Below are 19,755 nucleotides of genomic sequence, written 5' to 3' on the forward strand. Positions count from 1 at the left end.
GAATATGCCCACCGAAAAAAAAGAAAGAAAAAACTTTCATTACTAATTTATATGATATCGGATAAAAGAGAAATGATATTTTATCAGTTTTAACCTTAGTCGATCCAAGGTTCAAGAAAAATGCTTTGACAGATGAGATATGCAGTTAGCGACAAGTTTCGGATCGATATCGCACTTGTTGACCTAAAATTTTTTTAACATCATACGTCAACAAAACCGATACCGATTCCAAAATTGTCGCTAACTGGTTACAGAATCTGCCCCAGGCCTACAAAAATGATATCGTCCGATTCAGCTAGAAAAAAATGCTTCCAACAAGTAGGAGCTTCTCTGCATTATGGCCTCGAACCGACATACTATATACATCTTTCATTTGAATTCGGGTTTTGATAGGCGAGTCTCCCCTGAACCGTTTTTTCCATATTTTTGGCCTATGTGCGTTTTTATTCGAAAACTAAACGATTCGGTACCGACTATCGAGAGTGTTGGATACTTTTTAAATCGGCACCGAATATCGATCAATACTTAAAAGTATTCACTCAGTACATCACTAGCATTCATCTGATTACTCTGCTGATTGTGAAATTGTATACAGTCTGAATTGAAACATTAAAGTCTAAGCAACACTGCAATTAAAAACAACGGCAGACGAATTCAATATCGTTTACTGACATTCTGTAAATAAAGACATACATATATAAATAGTATCTACTTATTTACAGATTATTTACTTACATACATATAAACAAGAGAAAATAATATAATGGGTAAGTGAAGTTTACAAATACAATATTTTTCGCAGAATTCTTTATAAACAGATATCCCTAGCCTAGAGTGAGAAATTGATAAGTATATTTTTTGTGAAACCCTATATTTTGATATAAGAAAACATCGTTTCCAAAACTATTAAGGTTGTGTTATCTTTACCCGTTTAAATTCAGTGAAAGGCAAATTTGCTAAGTCCGAATGGAGCACAAGAAATTTGATATAGTCAAAATAATCCGACAACTTTTAATTAACATCGAAGCGTTCTTTCTAATTTTGATTAGCTATATAAACGCAAACCGTTGCATTAAAAGTTTTGCAAAATACTTGACAAACTGTGAATTTATTTATATCTACACCGCTGGAAATATATATATGTATGTATGTACATATGTACATACCTCGCTCCATTATATCTGCGTGCACCCTGGGTTTTTGAAATATTAACAAGGCTTTGCAAGCTAAATTTTTTTCGATATTTCTGTAACAAAATATGGTTCATGCTGCAAACGAAACTATATAATATAACAATGTACAAATTTGAAGTAGCTAAGAGATCGCGCTGATTTTTTATAAATTTTTTGCCGACGGCTATCGACATTTTTCTCCATACAAGGTATGGTCGATTTTTTTATATGGAAGAAAATACTTAGAATGTGTGAATAGTTTTGATTCAGCAAATGATAGATCGACACTTTTAATGGATTTTCTATGTTATTTGATAAAACATAATCAAATAACACAGGTCAACAAAAATGGAAAAAAAGTTTGGTGCGGCAAATGTTAAAGCTGTTTTTGATCAACTTTTTTGTGCTGATTACGAATCCGTAAGTATAAAGTTTCCATCAGCTCCAGATTTTGAGAAGCACGAGGTGAAATTGTCAAAACATCGCGTTTTTTGCGATATTTCAGAAGCTCTAGCAATTAAACAAAAGGCGATAGAATCTTTCACTTAGGCTTAAATTAAGACTTGAACTACCATCCCTAAAAATACCATCCCTGCACCTTGACCCTTAGCTCACTTATAGTGTTTTATTGCACAGCAAAAACTGATTTTGACCAAAATTTTGTTTTTCAAAATCATAATTTTCCAGTTATTGTTCAATAAATGACCATAAGAGACCATCAGGTCAAGATGCAGGGATGATATCTATTTTCAGGGACAGTAGACGAGGATTCTAGCTTCAATTTAAGCCTTAGTGGAAGATTTTATCCTCTTTTATTTCTTTGCTGGAGCTTCTCAAATATTGCAAAAACGCATTTTTTTGAAATTTTGACCTCGTTTTTCTCAAAATCTGGACCTGATGGAAACTTTCTACGTACGGATTCGTAATCAGCCAAAAAGAGTCTATCAAAAACAGCTTTAACATTTACCGCTCCAAAATCAGTGTTGCCCTGTGTTATCGATCTCAATATGTAGCATATGCAGGCGCTCATGAGGAGTTTTGGAGTTCAAACGTATGTATGTATGTATTCAACTCAAGATCATTACCGAATCTACCGAAAACAACTTAAATATCTAGTGTGTTTTAACGGCGAAGGAGACACGCAAAAAAATTTACGTAAAAAATGCGCTTAAAAGCACTTCGGCGAAGAAGGACGTGTAAGCATATGGAATGTTCCAGTATTCTTCGAACAAAAATCTGTGGAACTGTCATAACTGGCCAAGGACTGTCACTTCAGCATCATTACCCTTGGGAAATTTGTATGCTGTAAAACCCGCAAATATAACGAGCCCTAACCGCCAAAATAACGTAAGCGACATCTTTTTCAAATTTTTCTTTTTGATGCAGAAATGCATCTAGACGCTCTAGGAATTTTCTGCTTCAAAAATAAAATTTTGAAAAAAATGTCGCTTACGTTATTTTGGCGGTTAGGGCTCGATAAGTTTAGGAGTCTTTCTTCGCCGAAGTTGTTTACGTATCGAATGCATGACTAACTTGTGTACATAATTATACATACATACATACATACATACGTATCGTCGTTTAAAGTACAAAATCGCTTATCAAAATAATGCAAAATGGTTATATTTTGTATAAAGCAATCGCATTTCTGGCTAGTATATTTCAGGACGAATGGATAAGGATTGAGCCAAGAGCTTTTGTGAGCAAATCCAGTTTTTGGCAGCAAATGTCAGTTACGCGGTTTTGTACTTTAAACGACGATATTTATCGATATGCCGATCCCTTAAACCCAATGGATTGGCAACAGCTATGATTATCACAAAATAATTTTATAACAGGAAGCTACTTAACACATTTATGGTTTATTGATAAGTAGTTATAACTTCAATCTTTGTGCAATATATATGTATTTCCAAGTTAATACTTACATATGTACATACATATAATCGTTGTCAATGTAAAATATCATAAGTGTTAATTTAAAAAAATGCACTTTTTTAATTCCGTTCAAGACTTCCAATGTCAATTAAACAAAAAAAACATGAAATCTCACACTTGCCGCGTACGCCGATTTGCATTGTTACACCACATACATACAGTCAGCTTCAAAAATATGCATACTCTGACGTTTTGACGATTTTATTTATTTATATTTTCCATACCACATTTTCCTTATTCTTTATAAACATATAGTTCATTCAAAGGCAAGAATAGTTTTTTAGTTTCACACAGATCCCCTGAAAATGAAAAAAATTCAAAGAAATTTTCATCGAAATACGATTTCTTGGAGAAATTTTGGGAATGCAGTTTTGTAGTCATAACGCTTGTAGTAAAATTTTTCTAAGAAATCGAATTGAAAAATTAAAAGTTTCTTGGTATTTCTTGCATTTTCCCCGAGCTCTGCATGAAATTAAAAAAAATTTGTTCTATGGTTTTTTTGTTGAATGAATCAAACTTTTACAAAAAATTAAAAAAATAAAAAAATTTGGGATGGAAAATATAATCGCCTTGGTATGCATATTTTTGCCGCTGACTGTATGTAGATATGCATGTTTGCACAAATTTTTAACTTCAAGCATTACCCTTAATTAATTTACTTACATCTAATACAACATCCCTTTAACTTGCAGGTGAACATGAATGGATTTCCACCAACATCGAAACCGATTTGCCGCCATTTGCCGTCCAAGCTGGTCACGATTCGGACGGTGATGCGATCTTTGTCGGTCGCGCCTACCACAAAGGCGATGTAGTAGTTGCTAAAGTTGTGCCCAACAAGCAACAAGCCTACGTCGCCTGGGGTGGTGAGGAGGTGAACAAACATGATATAGAGGTATTAGCGGGACATAACTATCACTGGGTGCCCGATGCAAATGGTTCAGTGCCACCTGGTGCTGTTAGCTGTGGACTTACTAGCCTTGGTGAACCATTGTATGTGGGACGTGGTTATCATGCCAACAGTTTGACACCCGGCAAGATTCATCCATCTCAGGGATGCTTGTATATTGGATTTGGTGGCGAAGAAGTGACTGTCACCAACTATGAAGTGCTGGTGCGGAATTAATTGTCAACCGCGTGGGGAAGGTTTGGTGTCAATGACTACAAATTAGCATCTGACTAAAAAAACTGGGAGTTTGGATATTTAAATGAATGCTATAATATATGTAAAGTTTTATATGTTATTAAAAAAATGTTATAAAAAATTTTATAAATAAATAACAAACGCTGAATTTTAAGTAGTCAACTATGAAAGAAGGAAAATCTATCTATCGAAAAAATGCTTGCTAAAGCACTTTTTTGTACTGCATAGTAAAAAGCCAAATCAAAAAGGCACTACTTAATTATACATGATAATTTATTTCAGCAGCACCTTTCTTCAGAATCTAACATTCTTCATAACAGAGTCGACTTAAGGAGCCTCGAGGCCCCTGCCGGCGGCAATCGTGAGGTCACCCAATTTGTAAACAGGCGGAAGGAAGAAAACATTTATCTGAAACGTTTTTATTTTTAAAACAAGAAAAAACCTTAACAGTATAATCCAATATGTACAATGTATGTGTTAAGTATTTGTATTTTTTCTGTTTATTGGCCTAATAAAAAATAATATTCAAACAATTTTATTGAGCTCGAGGCCGTTTTTAATGAAAAATTATTGTGGGAAAACTATTTGTTAACTATTTTTGTTTGCTTACAATAAACGGCCTCAGATTCAATAGAATTGTTGGATGTAAATACTAAAAATACTCCACTTGAATTTGATTTTCTAAACAGGCACACCCTCTAAAAACTGTGTTATAAAGCTTTTGCAATCTGTTTTGTTTGACATCCGTATTGTAATATTTCTTTGGAGCAACTCGTTAAACTTATTTAGACTTTTAAACATTTTCGAAATAAAGCCTTCCTAAACATTTTTGGATTTGCTCGGTATCATTTTTTAATGTTTCATTTTACCTATTCACTAAATTTGATTTGACTTTTTAACAGATGGCGACCCTATTTGAAAACATTTTCTAAACAAAGCTTTTTTCGATTTACAGCCATATTGCAGTATTTTATTTAACTTATAAAAAAATATTTGATTTTAAAAAAGTTGGCAACCCTCTTCAAAATATTTAAAAAATAAAGGTTTTTTAAACCGAATTTCTTTACCATACCCTTCATTCAGTTAATTAATAAAACTTAATATGACTTTTTAAATAGGTGGCAATCCTGTTAAAAATAGTGTGGTAATAACGCTTTCTTAAATCTCGTTCGTTAGGCATACTGTAAAATTTAGATGCACTTATAGTTTAAAGTAGATTTTTTAAGCAGGTGGCATCCCTTTTCAAAAAATATCCTTATTTTAATCTAGATCCTAAGCTATCTGTATGCCAAATTTTATACAAACAGAGACAAATGAACATACTTACATGCTCACAAACTTAAAAATTTACAATATTAGCAGCTTTTCATTCGTTTGTCAATTTAATTTCTAAACTGGCGGCAACTCTCGACAAAAATATTTTACAACTAGATACGGTTTTCGTATTTTTCTTGCATGGTACCCACAATACTTTATTTAACTTGTTAATTAAATTGATTTTGAAATTCTTAAGAGATGGCAGCTCTCTTTAAAAAAATACTAAAAAAAAGTTTTCTCATATCTTGTTCAACTTGTTATTTAAATTGAGTTTAACTTTTTGAACAGGTGGCAGCCCGCCTACAAAATATTTTCAAAATAAAGTGCTTTTAGCCCCCCTTCTTTAAACGGATACCTTATTTAACTAATTAATTATTCGATTTTAACTTTTTGGAACCCCTTACCTTTGATAACTAATCTCTTATAATCTCTTACAATATTTTATTTAACTTATTAATCAATTGATTTTAGGTTTAGATTTTTTTTTCATCGCTCCGCTCCGGTATTTTATTTCGCTCCGAGCTCCGCTCCCGGTCCCAATAAAAAACTTTTTTATTTATTTAATTACTTACATATCGAGCCCCAACCGCCAAAAAAGTTTGTAAAAGTTATTTTTCTTAATATGATCGCAATGTATTTTGTCTTGTAAATAAAATGGCAGATATTAAATGGATCGGAAATAAGAAAAAAGTGTACGGCAGAAACAATGTACAGACAAGAACCGAAAATTGTTTTGAAACGGATACGTTTTTGGCGGTTTTTCTGAAATTTTCTTCTGCACTTCACAGATGCTTTTTCAAGGAAAACAAAATATTAAGGAGGCGTCTGACCAATTTTGTAAAAGTAAAAAATTTCTCAAAGTTTGGAAAGGGAAGTGGATCCCTTCAAAGGTAGGCTTTGCAATATAGTTCGGTCCGAATGCTATCACAGCGTTAAGAGTAGTAACATATTTTAATAATATTTCCGTACCTAGAAATGTGTGTAAAAAAATTTTCGGTGTAAAAATCCCGAGCACAAAGTAAAAAGTTATGGAAAAGTATTCTACCAATTATGTGATATTACTACTGAATATTTATATATGTGTTGCTTTCACAAAAGATCGAAAAATATATGCCTATTAAAGATGCCTTTTTAGAGCTTATAAATCTAGGATCATTGAACAGCTTTTAAAATCCTCTAGCTTTTATGGAAAAAATTGACCGTATTCAGCCGTTGATTTTTTGTAAATGCTCCGATATTGGTTGTATAAATGCTCATATAATATCTGACGCTTTGCATATGGAGCAGAATATAAAGCTTAAGGATTTCATTACTGAAACGTGGGGAGGTGCGATTTCTCATTCAGCGTTTTACACGAGGTTCTCACGAACAAGAAAATATCCCAGAACCAGAACGAAAAAGCGTAGATATGAATTCCGGCCTCGGAATTTAGAGAGAAAGTATAAAAAACACATGTGCTCCTTGGAAAAAACTATTGTTTTCCGAGGCACTGCCAAAGAATTTGCATGCAATGCGTAGAATAAAAATGTTCAAATTTGGCCACTGAATTTTTTGTTTGTTTTTGCTTTTTCCTAAGTTTTTGTTTTTAATACCTTTTTTTAGTTTTGAAGAATTAAAGGTTATAGAAATAAAACATATATACATAAATTTGTTACCTCTGAACTTTTTAGATACTTTACTTAAATCATCAACAATTTCACGTTATTTGTGGACTTTTGGCAAATTTGCTTTAAGTGTGAATAAATAAGTTTTCTTAAAGCACTGAATTTGTTTTTTATTTAAAATACATGTAAATAAATTTTTTTTTATAGAAATTTAATAATAAAAACCTGGGTATCGTAAATGCAGTTAATTTAAATTTGGGGTCATAAAAAACCCCACGCGATAAATTATGTTAGCAAAAAGCAGCGCTACGGACGGTGGAGTAAATATTCTTCGGCAATTTTTAATCAAACTATAGTTCATTATTAAACTGAAAGTGTACATATGTATTACAGTTTCAAACTTTGTACAGAATTCAATTTTATACCACATGCATGAAACTTTTTTGTATGGAAAAATTGCGAAAAAGCGTCAGTTAAAAAAATTGTCAAAAACTCTGTTTAAAAAATTGGGAATTTTCATGAAAAGTTTTTAAAATTTGAGATTTATTTTTGTGAAATCTGTGCAAAGTTTGAAACTTTAATAGATTTAGAATAAAAAAGATAGTTTTAATAAAAATTACCGAAAAATATTTGTAATGAAAAATATTGTGAATCTTATAAAATAGATAAGTGTGTGAAATTTTTCGACACTGACTGCTACTGCCTGCTAATAAAAAATGGGGCGCATTCAATTTTAAACCCGATATATCATACAATGGTGAGAATAAACAAATGGGCAACAAGTTTGCTAACCCGTTTCCCAATAACCATTAATATCATCAAATCAGCGTAACAATTCTTCGAATTTGATGTAAAATTTTTTTATTAATTTATGTGACACAATACATGGCTCGAATTTTACCAAACATCTATGTATTTGAGTTATAAAATGTATGTATGTTCACGATACAGAACAAAAATCTGGAAGACCAAGGTAAAATGTTTATACATTTACATCAATGAAGGTATGTATGTAGTTGTAAGAAAAAAAACATTTGTATAAAACAAGAATGTATTAAAAAGTTGAAAAAGGGCAATTTACATGTGCACGTAAACATACATATGTGTTTACAAATGTTTTATGAATGTATTCCATTATTCTACGTTGCTCCGGAGTGGCTGAGTTGAAAGCTCATCTCGTTGTCATAAGCCATTATGCGGTACTTTGTCCTTTAAACGCGCACCAAAACTTCGTAGTTTTGCACTCTTACTTCCTGTCCACCAAACGGAATGTACAAACAGCCATGCGATTGATGAATCTTACCGGGTGTCAGACTGCCACCATAGTGACCACGGCCAATATACAAAGGCTCACCGTCGCTGGTGCGGCCACAGACAACAGCGCCTGGTGGCACACCGCCATTTGCATCGGGTACCCAACCGTAACCGTAACCGGCTAAAAGCTCAAAATCATGCTTTACTACCTCACGACCACCGAATGGTACATAAGCGCAATTCTTATTCGGAATAACCTTGGCGGGCAGCAGATCACCTTCATGGTAGGCGCGTCCCACGTAAATGGCATCACCATCAGCATCATGACCGGCGTGAATAGTGCCAGGCACTAGATTGCTACCCGATGAGTTGACCCAGGTTTCAGGTTGTACGAGCACCTCATAGCTATCGAGCCGCTGTTCATGTCCACCATACGGAATGTAGAGGCAGCCATGCGATGGGTGGATTTTGCCGGGTGTCAAACTGCCTTGCCAATGGCCGCGTCCAATGAAAAGCGGCTCACCATCGCCGGTTTGGCCAACACGCAAAGCATGTGGTGGCACTTCACCACCGCTGGCTGGTATCCAGCTGTAATGATGACCGGTCAACACTTCGATGTCTTGCTTGTTGATCTCCTCACCACCCCACGCGACGTAGGCTTGTTTCTTGTTGGGAACGATTTTTGCAGGTAATATATCACCATTGTGGTAGGCACGGCCAACATAGATTGGATCACCGTCCGAGTCGTGGCCGGCATGAATGGCGAAGGGTGGCAAATCGCTGTAAATGCTTGTGGAAACCCATGTGTGTTCCGCTAAAAAAAGGGAGTAGAGTGAGAAGTGAGATTTTGAATAAATTTTCTTACTGAGTGTTAATGTTGAAAATTTAATATAAATGTTTGATGGTCTTTTATGTAGATACTTATAAGTACACAGTGAAATACATGAGTTAGTAATAAAGCAAAATTTATAAAATATATGTATTTTCTATTTGCAAAAGTTCCATGTGACACTCATTTATCAAATTTCTTAGAAATACAGTTACCAAGATAACTAATGCAGCGTATTTGCTAGCTTATTTACTGTCCTAGTTTAGTTACTCTAAGTATGTAAATACTTATGTATATGTATACGCAATATGTACATAAGTTTACTAATAATCTATCAATTTTCAAGCTCTTCTGTACACATACTTAATTTTAAAACACGTAAATATCAATGTGGTGTTCAATAACAAAGTCATAAATAAATACATACATTGTATATGTAGGCATGTGTAAGTACATAAGTACATCAGTGCAAACACTGGTATGTGACTCAATACCCTGCAGTACGGGGGAGGGACTAAGGGACTGAAGAATCGGTAGCTACCTGATAAATTCCGTCAATTACCGAACGACTACTTGCAGTGTATTTCAGCGATTACTTTTACAAGGCAATGTCTTAGGCGGTAGTCACCATCGGGGCTCTCTCTGCAATACCGGGAGTTACTAAAGTAGTCACTTGCGTGATTTATGGGCGCCCTACTTTTGAACCGCTACTGCACCGACTCCTAGGTAAGTTGATACTCTGTTAACCCGTGGTAGTGCAGATGGTAGTGCAGAGTCGAACCAGAATAGCGGAAAGCTACGACAGAGAAAAAAAAATCATAATGGTAGCTCTGAGTATTGCGCAATATTTAAATATAGTTTTATAGGGTGCACTCTACAATAATTTGAGTTATAAATTTTTTTTACGCCGAAGTTGAGTAAAATAAATATATTACAAATTTACAAATTTTTAAATTTTTTTTTTACCTTTTTTTAGAATATTTTGAGTATGCAATTTTGTATCCCATTAAATTGTAGTAAAATGAGTGCAAGTTTTAAGCTACTGCGACGGCTTTTTGCACTTTTTTCTTATGGAAGAAAATGCGTAAAACCGTTTTCAAAGAAAATTAAAAAAAAAAATTAACCCAGTTTTGCAATCGCTTAAAACTTGCACTTTATTACACTAGAATTTAATGGGCTACAAAACTGCATACTCCAAAAATTCAAAAAGAATTAAAAAATTTGTAAATTCGTACTGTACTCATTTTACTCAACTATACTGAAATATTGCGGAATACTTAGAGCTACCATTGTGATTTTTTTTATTTTTTTTTTGAGATGACATATTTTCAAAAACGATTTTTTTTTTATCAAAAAATTTGTATGTGAAAATTTTTTCAAGTAAAAAAATTAACAAAATATTTTCTTTCATAGAGGATTTTGATGTGTGTATGTGTGATTTTTTTCAAATTTTTTCCTCGCCCCGTTGTCGAAATAATAGGAAAACTATTAACACGATTTGTTTTTGTTTTTGTGCTGTAAAGTTTTTGAAAATGTATTAATCAAGCTCAAATTTCATATTTTTTTATTATTTATGTTTATCCATCAACCCTAACAATTTAAAGCAAATCAAACAAATGAATGTGGTTCACACCCTGTATTCTATTTTGGTATGGAACGCCCCATATACAAGGTGGCGCAAAATTAAACACCCTTCTTCTTAATCACTTCTTTCTTTGGGGCTACATGAAGTCGCGGGTTTATGCCAACAAGCCTCATACCATCGCAGCCCTTAAGGAGAATATTCGACAGGAAGGCGAACAGTTATCACCGGAAATCTAGCGGAAAGTCATGGGAAATGTAATGAAACGGGCACAAATGGGTATCAACACTGGCGGCAGCCCCTTGACGGATATCATCTTTCCCATTTAACAGAAAAATTTTTAAAGGTCCAAATAAATATTTCTATAACTCATAAACTTTTTTTTATTTACTAAAAAAGTTATTTAGAAACATAGAATTTAGTAGAAGGCAATCGTCATTAAGAAGTGTTACCGCCTGATGAAATGATTAATTCTTCTGCAATCAATAAATAAACTATACCCGCCTAAATAGCGGCCATAATTGACCGAAAGAAAATGTATTGCCTGAATGAAAATGTATTGAAATGAATTGTATTGCCTCGCCAGATCATACACAATTAAATGACTCAGCAAAGTATAAGCCAACTTTACTGGGAAGTTTATATGTATTCATATCAAAAAGGAGCGAAATGGGTTTAAATTTGGGGTGCAAAACCCCGCGTACTTCTCTGACTACACATACTTCCGGGAAGTGCCTTTCTGTTAGATTTTTTTCAACAAAAAAAAACGCCTTTATTAGATAAGAAAAAAGTTCTTCACTCTTTGAAAAAGACTTCTTTCTTCCTTAAAATATCCAGAGGGGAATTTTGAATTAGAGGAACTTGAAAAGGTTCATGTTTTTAGAATGCGAAGCAAGCCAAGTATTTCGTAGTTTTGTCATATTTTGAATAATCCTCGTTAAGGTCATATTGCTAGTGTTGCTTTCGTCTTTTTAGTCAGCCAAAAATGAATTTAGCGTTCTTTACTTGAGTATTATTGTCCTCTTCCCCGCTTTATTACAAACTAGCATTTTTTGAAACAATAGATTACAGAATAGGATACTGCGGAATTCTAATGTTTTTTTTCTTTTTTGCGATAGTTTGAATAGAAGAACAGAATATAGAATGTGTACATTCAGAGGTTTGCCATTGTCTGCCGAGGGGCGACCGCTGTTAAGAAAAAGCATTTTCTATAATTTTTTGGGATGTTGTTTTTAAAAGGGATCACATCTTGGTGCTACGAGTGGGCTACAGCGGCCATACAATACCTTCATAGCCTTTAACATTTTTAACCACGCTTTTTTTTATTAAACTCTTGGTTGCTGTCACTCAAGAGATCAAGCCTCGCAGCCATTACTTAAAACGTGTCGACAAAGCTTTCAAAATTAAATAAAAATATGATAGGACTCATGCACTTTGCTTCTTGCTGTTCTTTATTAGCAACAAGCGCTGATTAGATAAAACTTACGAGTTGGTAAAGTACCGGCACTACAAAGAATCGAAGACGAAAATGACACGTAGGTAAATATATAAGTGTACTCGAAACTTTTAGAATATTTTCGAAAGAAATATAAAAATATTACTTTTTTTAACAAATTTAGTTAAAGCAACACTTAATTCGAACTTTATGAAATTTTGAAACAGCTGAGCAAGCACTTTCCTACTCATTCGTTTAACTTTTACTTTTATCTATTGAGTTGTGTGATTTTTTTATTTAGAAAATTTTTTATTTTTTTTTTTATATTAACACTTTATACTAATTATCTTATCACTCCGTTGTAGCTTACTCACCCATTTTGTATGATTTATATAGGCACTAACTTTTTTGTAAATTTAATTTAATTAAAAAAATATTTTGCAATTGCTTGGCACAGCTTGTGGCGCAGCTCAATACTTCTACGCTGTTTAGCAAATGAAGTTGCAAATGTAACTGAAATTAAATATACAGAAACCGCCAAAATATACGAATATGTACACTAACGGACAAAAGCAAAGTCACACGTAGTGATAACGTATAATTTTGAAGTTTAAGTTGTTTTGGTGTAAGTCTACTGCACTACCAACTAAATTGTAAAAGCAAGTTTTTGTCTTTCTTGGCAAAACGAAAGATTAAGTTCAGAAGTTTTTTTATCAAGAAGTTGTGTCCAGGCTTTAAATTAATTATGTACGGTTTACAGATTACAAAAAAAAAAATTCATTTGTCTAGATACCGAAAATGTACGTATGAACAAATTTTAATAGGCGGTTGCTGTGGCCGAGTGGTTAGGGGTGCGTACTGCCACTGACTGATCCTGAACTGATCAAGATATAACAAGTAATTTTTAGCAAAAAAAAACCGACTTAAAAAAATATATATATATCTATATATTTCATGATCGAATGATCGGATCTAAACCAAATTATTATGCGACCACCTCTGAGACACTACCTTTCCGTTGCAAAAAGAATTATTGAAGTCGGTTGACGTGGTCCAAAGTTATGCGGTAACATACATAAAAAAAAAAAAAAATATTCCGACGAACTGATAACCTCCCCCTTTTTTGGAAGTCGGTTAAAAATAGAAAATAAAATTGCTACAATGATCCTCTTGACACCGTTTTAGATCATTTTTAGCAGCCTCTTAAGCACATTCGTTTGAGGTGAGGTTAACTTCATGAACACTAGTGTTGATAAGAACACACAGTTCACATGTATCTTATCAGTCTTCAATAAGCTTTTCAGTAAAAAATCAAGATAAAAAGTACGCGAGTGTGAAAAGCTTCAACAATATTCTGTGAAAGCGTCAAAAACAAGTGCAGTTGCATATGGCATGTGTTAGGGCTGGGACTATTCGTATATTCGAATATCCGTTCTGAAAATCGTGTATATGGATTTTGTTATGCGGATATCCTTCAATTGTTCATCCGAATATTCTAAATAGAGTTTGAACGGATTCGTAAAATTTTTCTCAAAATTATTGAGTTGTTTAATAATTAATAAAACACGTAGCTGAAGACGTTTGCGAGAGCGGCATACATGTACAGGAATTTGTTACAAAATTAACCAATTTTAGCTTACTTGAAACCTGTGGCCGCTACTTCCATAGATAGTTGTAGCAGGCGGAACCAGGCGATATTAAAAAAAATATATTTTTTTATTTAACATTAGCCGTCATCGATTCGCCACTTCTCGCTCGCCATGTTTGAGTTCCGGTCGCTTAAAGAAGAATTTTGCATGTGAAAGCAACAACAAAGTTAGCTAGCACGGATAGACGATAGCGAGTTTGGTTGTACCTCATTGAGTTCGTTCGTTTCGCCCCTCGCTAACTGATGGCGAATCGATGACGGCTATTGTAAGGTTAATACACAAGCATTTGTTAATTTTAAATTAGAAATTCGAATATCCGGTTAATAGCCGCCTATTTGGTTATCCGGTTATTCGGATTTTTTATTTAGATATTCGAATATTCGGAATATCCGAACATTCAAAAAATCCGGTTAGAACTCCCTACACTAATACGTGTACATATGTATGTTAACATCCGTTAATTTTGTTATCCGGTTATTCAGATTTTTTAATTAGATATTCGAATATCCGGATTATCCGAACATTCAAAAAATCCGGATAGAACTCCCTGCACTAATACGTGTACATATGCACATATTTGTATGTACTAAGCACGCATACATGTGTGTATACATACCCTGCAAAAATTTGATTACCAGGTGGTCTACTACGACGTGGTTTTAAAGTATGGACAAAAGGCCCAGGTAGCACACTAGTAACTTATTATGCTGATCTGGAGCACTTCAAACCTTCAACCTCTGCGTGGCCCATCGACAATATGATTCGGTTGCCAAATATAAATATTATGAAAACGAATTTTAAGAAAATGCATTTGAAATAATAGATTTTACTATTTACATTTAAAAATCACCTTTAAAAATGATCAAATATTCGGTTTATACAAAATCTTATGAAGTTCAGTCCATGGTCCAAAAGGACAGGACTATTTATAGTTATCTATGTGGTCCCATGTTACACTCTAAAAAAAAATTGTGTAGATTTCCTACCTAAAAGGTAGGTTACTGATTTCCTACCTTATTATTCGCGAAATTACATGCTCGATTATTCAACGAATAGTTTGTTTAAATTTCGGACTTTTTAGAGTGTAATATAGCTGCTGTGGTGTGCGTAAATTTACTAAGAAAGTGTGTACAAGCTACAAAATACACATCTGCTGTTTGATTTCACCCTTAGAATTGTGTAAAGCCACTAACAAAAAAAGATTTTTACACACGAAAATGTGCAAACGAGAAAAATACATATTCATCGTGTAAACTTACCAAAAAAATTTAAAAATAAACAAAAATATACTCGATTTATAGTCGCATTTTTAAACAGATTTTTTAGAGTGTATGCAGCGGTAGACCAGAAGAGGTCAGGTCCAATGACACCGCAAGGTTAATGTGTAACCATATTTTCTCCATATGTTTCGGTTACCAGTGTTGGTTACAAGGTAGCGCGGTCCTGTACTAGTATTTAACCTAGTCCCACTTTTTGCAGGGTAGGTATTTAAAAAAAGTTATGAAATAACGAATTCATTTATTTATTTTGTTCCAGCTCATATTGCAGTACCTTTTGTTGTTGTCTAGTTGACACCTGTTTACTTGTTGCCCGGAACAATGGTATACATATGTAGTCAAAGAGTTGATGAACCCTGAAAGAATTATTTACTTTGAAAAATTATGACTAAGTTTGTGTTTATTGAATTGAAGTACTGCGATAACTTATTAAAAGCAATTGAGTATATTATTTCCATTTATTTTTTGCATATTTTACAAGCTTTTATTAAGTTCCACCTGTGTGTAATCAAATCTTGCAATCAATTTTTAACCAACTTCCCGATGAGCTAGAGACTTGAAAATACAACATGAAAGATGAATTGATCCGCTAGGTGGCGCAGGAGTCGGGATATTTGGAAAATCCATATGGTCCGATTTCTTTCATATTTAAATTAATTGGTTAAATAGAAATAAATAACTCCACAAAAAATGTAGCCGTTAGGTGGTGCGAAAATAATGCCTATCAAGGCAATTCCTGCAAAGAAAAACCGTTTTTTCGATCTCCTGCAAAATCTGAGTTCCGTAAGATAGGCGGCAATTAGTCGATAGGCGGATTTGCAAAGGAATCGGCGATATAGTACTTATCATTACTTTACGACACTCACATATTGACTAGATTTGACTATTTATCTAAATATTATTGAATTTTAACTATTTTTCACCTGAGTGGAAGATCGACCTAGTATATCCGTAGCCAGTTCGAAAACGCCCTTTCTCAGAAAACTTTTCAAGAATGCCCTAGTTAAGAATTTGGTTGAAGAACGCCCTATTTCAGAATTTTATTGAAAAACGTCTTATCTCAGAATTTGGGAACGCCCCATCTCATAATTCTGTTCAAAAATGCTCTATCTCAGCTGAAAATACATCGAAAATGTGCCGAGATAGGGTGTTTTTGAATCGACAGCTGAGAAAGGGCGTTCTTTAATCAAATTCTCAAGTAGGGCTTTCTTGAAAAGTTTTTTGGGATAGGGCGCTTTCGAACTAGGTCGATCTTCCACTCAGCTCCACGAAAATTTATCTGGTTTCGGTCGTAAAGAATAAAAATGTTAGCGTGGATTTACATACCAAAGTAGGCAGATAATACACTATTCAAAAAAATTAAGGGAACTAACAAAGCTTGTATAGGAGGTGTGCGTCATAGTGAGACACACTTCGTTATCTTCAAAATAAAAATTTTTCGCATTGGCGCCTATATTTTATAGTTAAAACCAGCATATGCTCTGAATTTCATTAAAATCTGATAACATTTACCATATCCGCCTAATTACAAGAGCTTCGGGCGGGCAGTACGTCGACTTTTACCATTTTCCACATTTCTTCTTTCCTAACTACAGAATAGAGCATATATGGAGTTTCAGCGAATTTGTAGAGCGGGTACTACTTGGGAACGTCCCACTGTGTATGATACTAATGTATGATGAAGCTCGGGTATATCTTTCGATTTCGCTGCAAGGCTGGAAAGCGAAAGTAAGGGCGCTCATGCACACAATGGATGGTCTAAGAGCCAATTTCACAAAAGCAATTTAAGTGAAAATTGATTTTAGTTTTTTCTATTTTATATGAAAATTTACATAAAATAAAATTCATTTGGCATTTTAATAGCTGGTGAAAACGGCTATAAGTGCCGAGCTTGGTGTGATAAACTAGCTTAACTTTGCAAATGAGATAGGCAATTGGTGACAGGACCGACAAAAAGTTGTTGTGCAATATAAGAAGAAGAAGAACTGTTAGAAAGGGATAACTCTGTGTAAGCTAAAATTCTTGCAGGGATTTTAAAAGAATTTAGGTCTAATCCCATAGCCTACAGGGAATTTTTCTACCACGCATACTTTCACATTGAATGGAGGATAGAGCCGTTCTGAGAACCATAAAATATTTGACCAATTTTTTGTATGATTTATAGTATAATTATGTACATACGTATGTGTCATTCTAAATGGTCAGGTGTATTATATACATAATATTTGCTATGTGTGGGATGAAATATGTATCTAAATATATATACGCATACATATTTATATAGGTAACAAGTAAGAGCAGCGCTGTCTTCGGCTATGCCGAAGGCTTCATACCTTTCATGAACATCTGCAAATTTTACTTTGACAGATTACTGCTTTTGAATACATCTGCATACATCGATAGAGGAGTTACATACTTATATAAAAAAATCGCATCTAAACAATCAGAGGTATGGAAGATATACTTTATATGGCACCAATCTAAGTGATTTTCACTGCTATGTGATCGGTATGTAAACCGGTAACACAATTTGTTGGGTTTAGTTTCCTACATAAAGGAGATATATCGCAAAAACTGGTATCTGAACAATCAGTGCTATAGGAGATAAAGCTTATACAGCATAGATTTTGACGATTTTCTCAGTAGACTTTGTATTATTATTTATAAAATATCTTACGAAATTTATCGGTTTTAGCTGTTCAAATAAAGGAGTTTTACAGTAAAATCCCATATCTGAACAATCAGATGTATGGAAGATATATGTTGTAGTCACCCGATCCTTGTTATTTTCACTGTAAGTATTCTGTTAATAATGAGTGAAAATGGTGCGAAATTTCATGTTCCTAGCTGCATAAATGGATGAATTATAACAAAAAATCTCATATCTGAACAATCAGTTGTATGGGAGCTATAGGTTATAGTTATCCGATCTTTTTAATTTTCACTGTAAGTTTTCTGTTAATAATTATTGAAAACAGTGCGGAATTTCCTGTTCCCAGCTATATAAATGGAGGAGTTATAACGAAAAATTTTATATCTGAACAATCAGTTGTATGGGAGCTATAGGTTATAGTGAACCGATCTTTGTAATTTTCACTGTAAGCATTCTGTTGATAATGGGTGCAAGTGCTGCAAAATTTCATGTTCGTAGCTGCATAAATGGAGAAGTTATAACGAAAAATCTCATATCTGAACAATCAGTTGTATGGGAGCTATATGTTATAGTGGTCCGATTCTTCTGGTTCCGACAAATGATTAATACATTATAAAAATACACCCACCTACCAAATTTGATCCGGATATCTCGAAAACTGAGAGACTAGATTGCATACAAACAGACAGACAGACGGACAGACGGACAGACGGACAGACGGACATGGCTAAATCAACTCAGCTCGACGTTCTGATCATATAAGTATACATTTTCATGGGTCTATCTCTTTTTGTTCTGGTACTTACAAACATCGGACCAAAGTTATAATACCATTTCATGCTCATGAAAGGTATAAAAAAGCTATCTAATCTAAGTTGTGAAGGGTACTGCTGCATACACATATCCTAACTAGCCTTACCATAAAATGACAGCAAGTTTCAATAGTTTATTTATTTGTAAGCTTTTTTTTACTGGAGCTAAATTGCTCATTACTCTTCTTTATGTGCAAAAAGTCTACCTCAGTAATAGAAGTATAAAGATAAACTAAGTTTGTATTGTATTTAAATATGCCTTTTAACTATTTGTACTTATCTCCTTCTGTAACCCCCTAAAACTTAGGCCCAAAGCCATTTTGGCCGAGCCCAAAAAGGAACGCCAGTCCGTTTATCTTCTGTGCCAACTGACGCCAATTGGAAATGAAGCCAGCGGAGCCGTTGTATTTTATTTCACTGTAAAGCTCTTGTTCACCAATCATACAGCTCATTCGTTTGATTGCTTGCAATATTCGCTGGAGTGCAATAGAGCAGAAAGCGTCCGCGTTAGCCCACCTTTGCAACGCGGGTAATCAGTGTGCGAGATGCTGAGTGGGACTACTACTTCGACTCATTCGATTTAAGGGTCCAACATTGCTGGGGCCAAAATCGAAGCTGAGACCTACAATACTTAGTAGTATACGCATATACTTAGTAGTAATACGCACTCCAAACCAATTGGCTGCGGGGCTCGCATTTCATTGCACTTAGTTTGATCTAAATATAGTGATGATACATATGTACATGGATACATTTGCACAATGTAAATTGTAAATATGTACATACAATGTATGTCTGTTCTCGAGACAGTAATCATTCAGCCACACTGACAAATTGTGATAAGATAATGAAAAATACCCACTAAATATATATGTATGTATGTATATACCCTGCAGGAAATTGAATTAGTTTGGAAGTAATTTATAAAATACCTTATTTTCAATGATGACTAATTGAAATTTTTACTATTTTACCTGCAACGAACTCATTTATTTAACAGTTGCTTTTTCCTGCATGTATTTTCAACTACTGGGCCATTCCATTGTGACTAGTGGGACATTTTACTCCAGAATGTGATCAATTGTGAAT

At 34.0% G+C, this 19,755-nt stretch overlaps 2 protein-coding genes across 2 annotated transcripts in view; one reads left to right on the forward strand and one right to left on the reverse strand.

The window, feature by feature from the left end:
- The first annotated feature begins 608 nt into the window (after positions 1–608).
- Positions 609–19,755, forward strand: part of LOC118751753 — a 28,892-nt gene continuing 9,745 nt past the window's right edge. Inside the window, exons 1-2 of the mRNA XM_036486569.1 lie at positions 609–767; positions 3,800–4,234. Of these exons, the coding sequence (XP_036342462.1) occupies positions 764–767; positions 3,800–4,234 (439 nt within the window). The 5' untranslated portion in view covers positions 609–763. The remainder of the gene's footprint in view (positions 768–3,799; positions 4,235–19,755) is intronic.
- Positions 8,020–12,771, reverse strand: LOC118751755. Its single transcript, XM_036486571.1, has 2 exons — positions 12,650–12,771; positions 8,020–9,243 (listed from the first exon to the last, which is right to left on the reverse strand). Exons 1-2 carry the CDS (start codon positions 12,651–12,653, stop codon positions 8,387–8,389), a joined length of 861 nt encoding a protein of 286 aa, XP_036342464.1. The 5' UTR covers positions 12,654–12,771; the 3' UTR covers positions 8,020–8,386.

Source organism: Rhagoletis pomonella, unplaced genomic scaffold (assembly GCF_013731165.1).
Source record: "Rhagoletis pomonella isolate Grant_MI unplaced genomic scaffold, Rhpom_1.0 Rhpom_scaffold_00963, whole genome shotgun sequence".
Classification (NCBI taxonomy): domain Eukaryota; kingdom Metazoa; phylum Arthropoda; class Insecta; order Diptera; family Tephritidae; genus Rhagoletis; species Rhagoletis pomonella.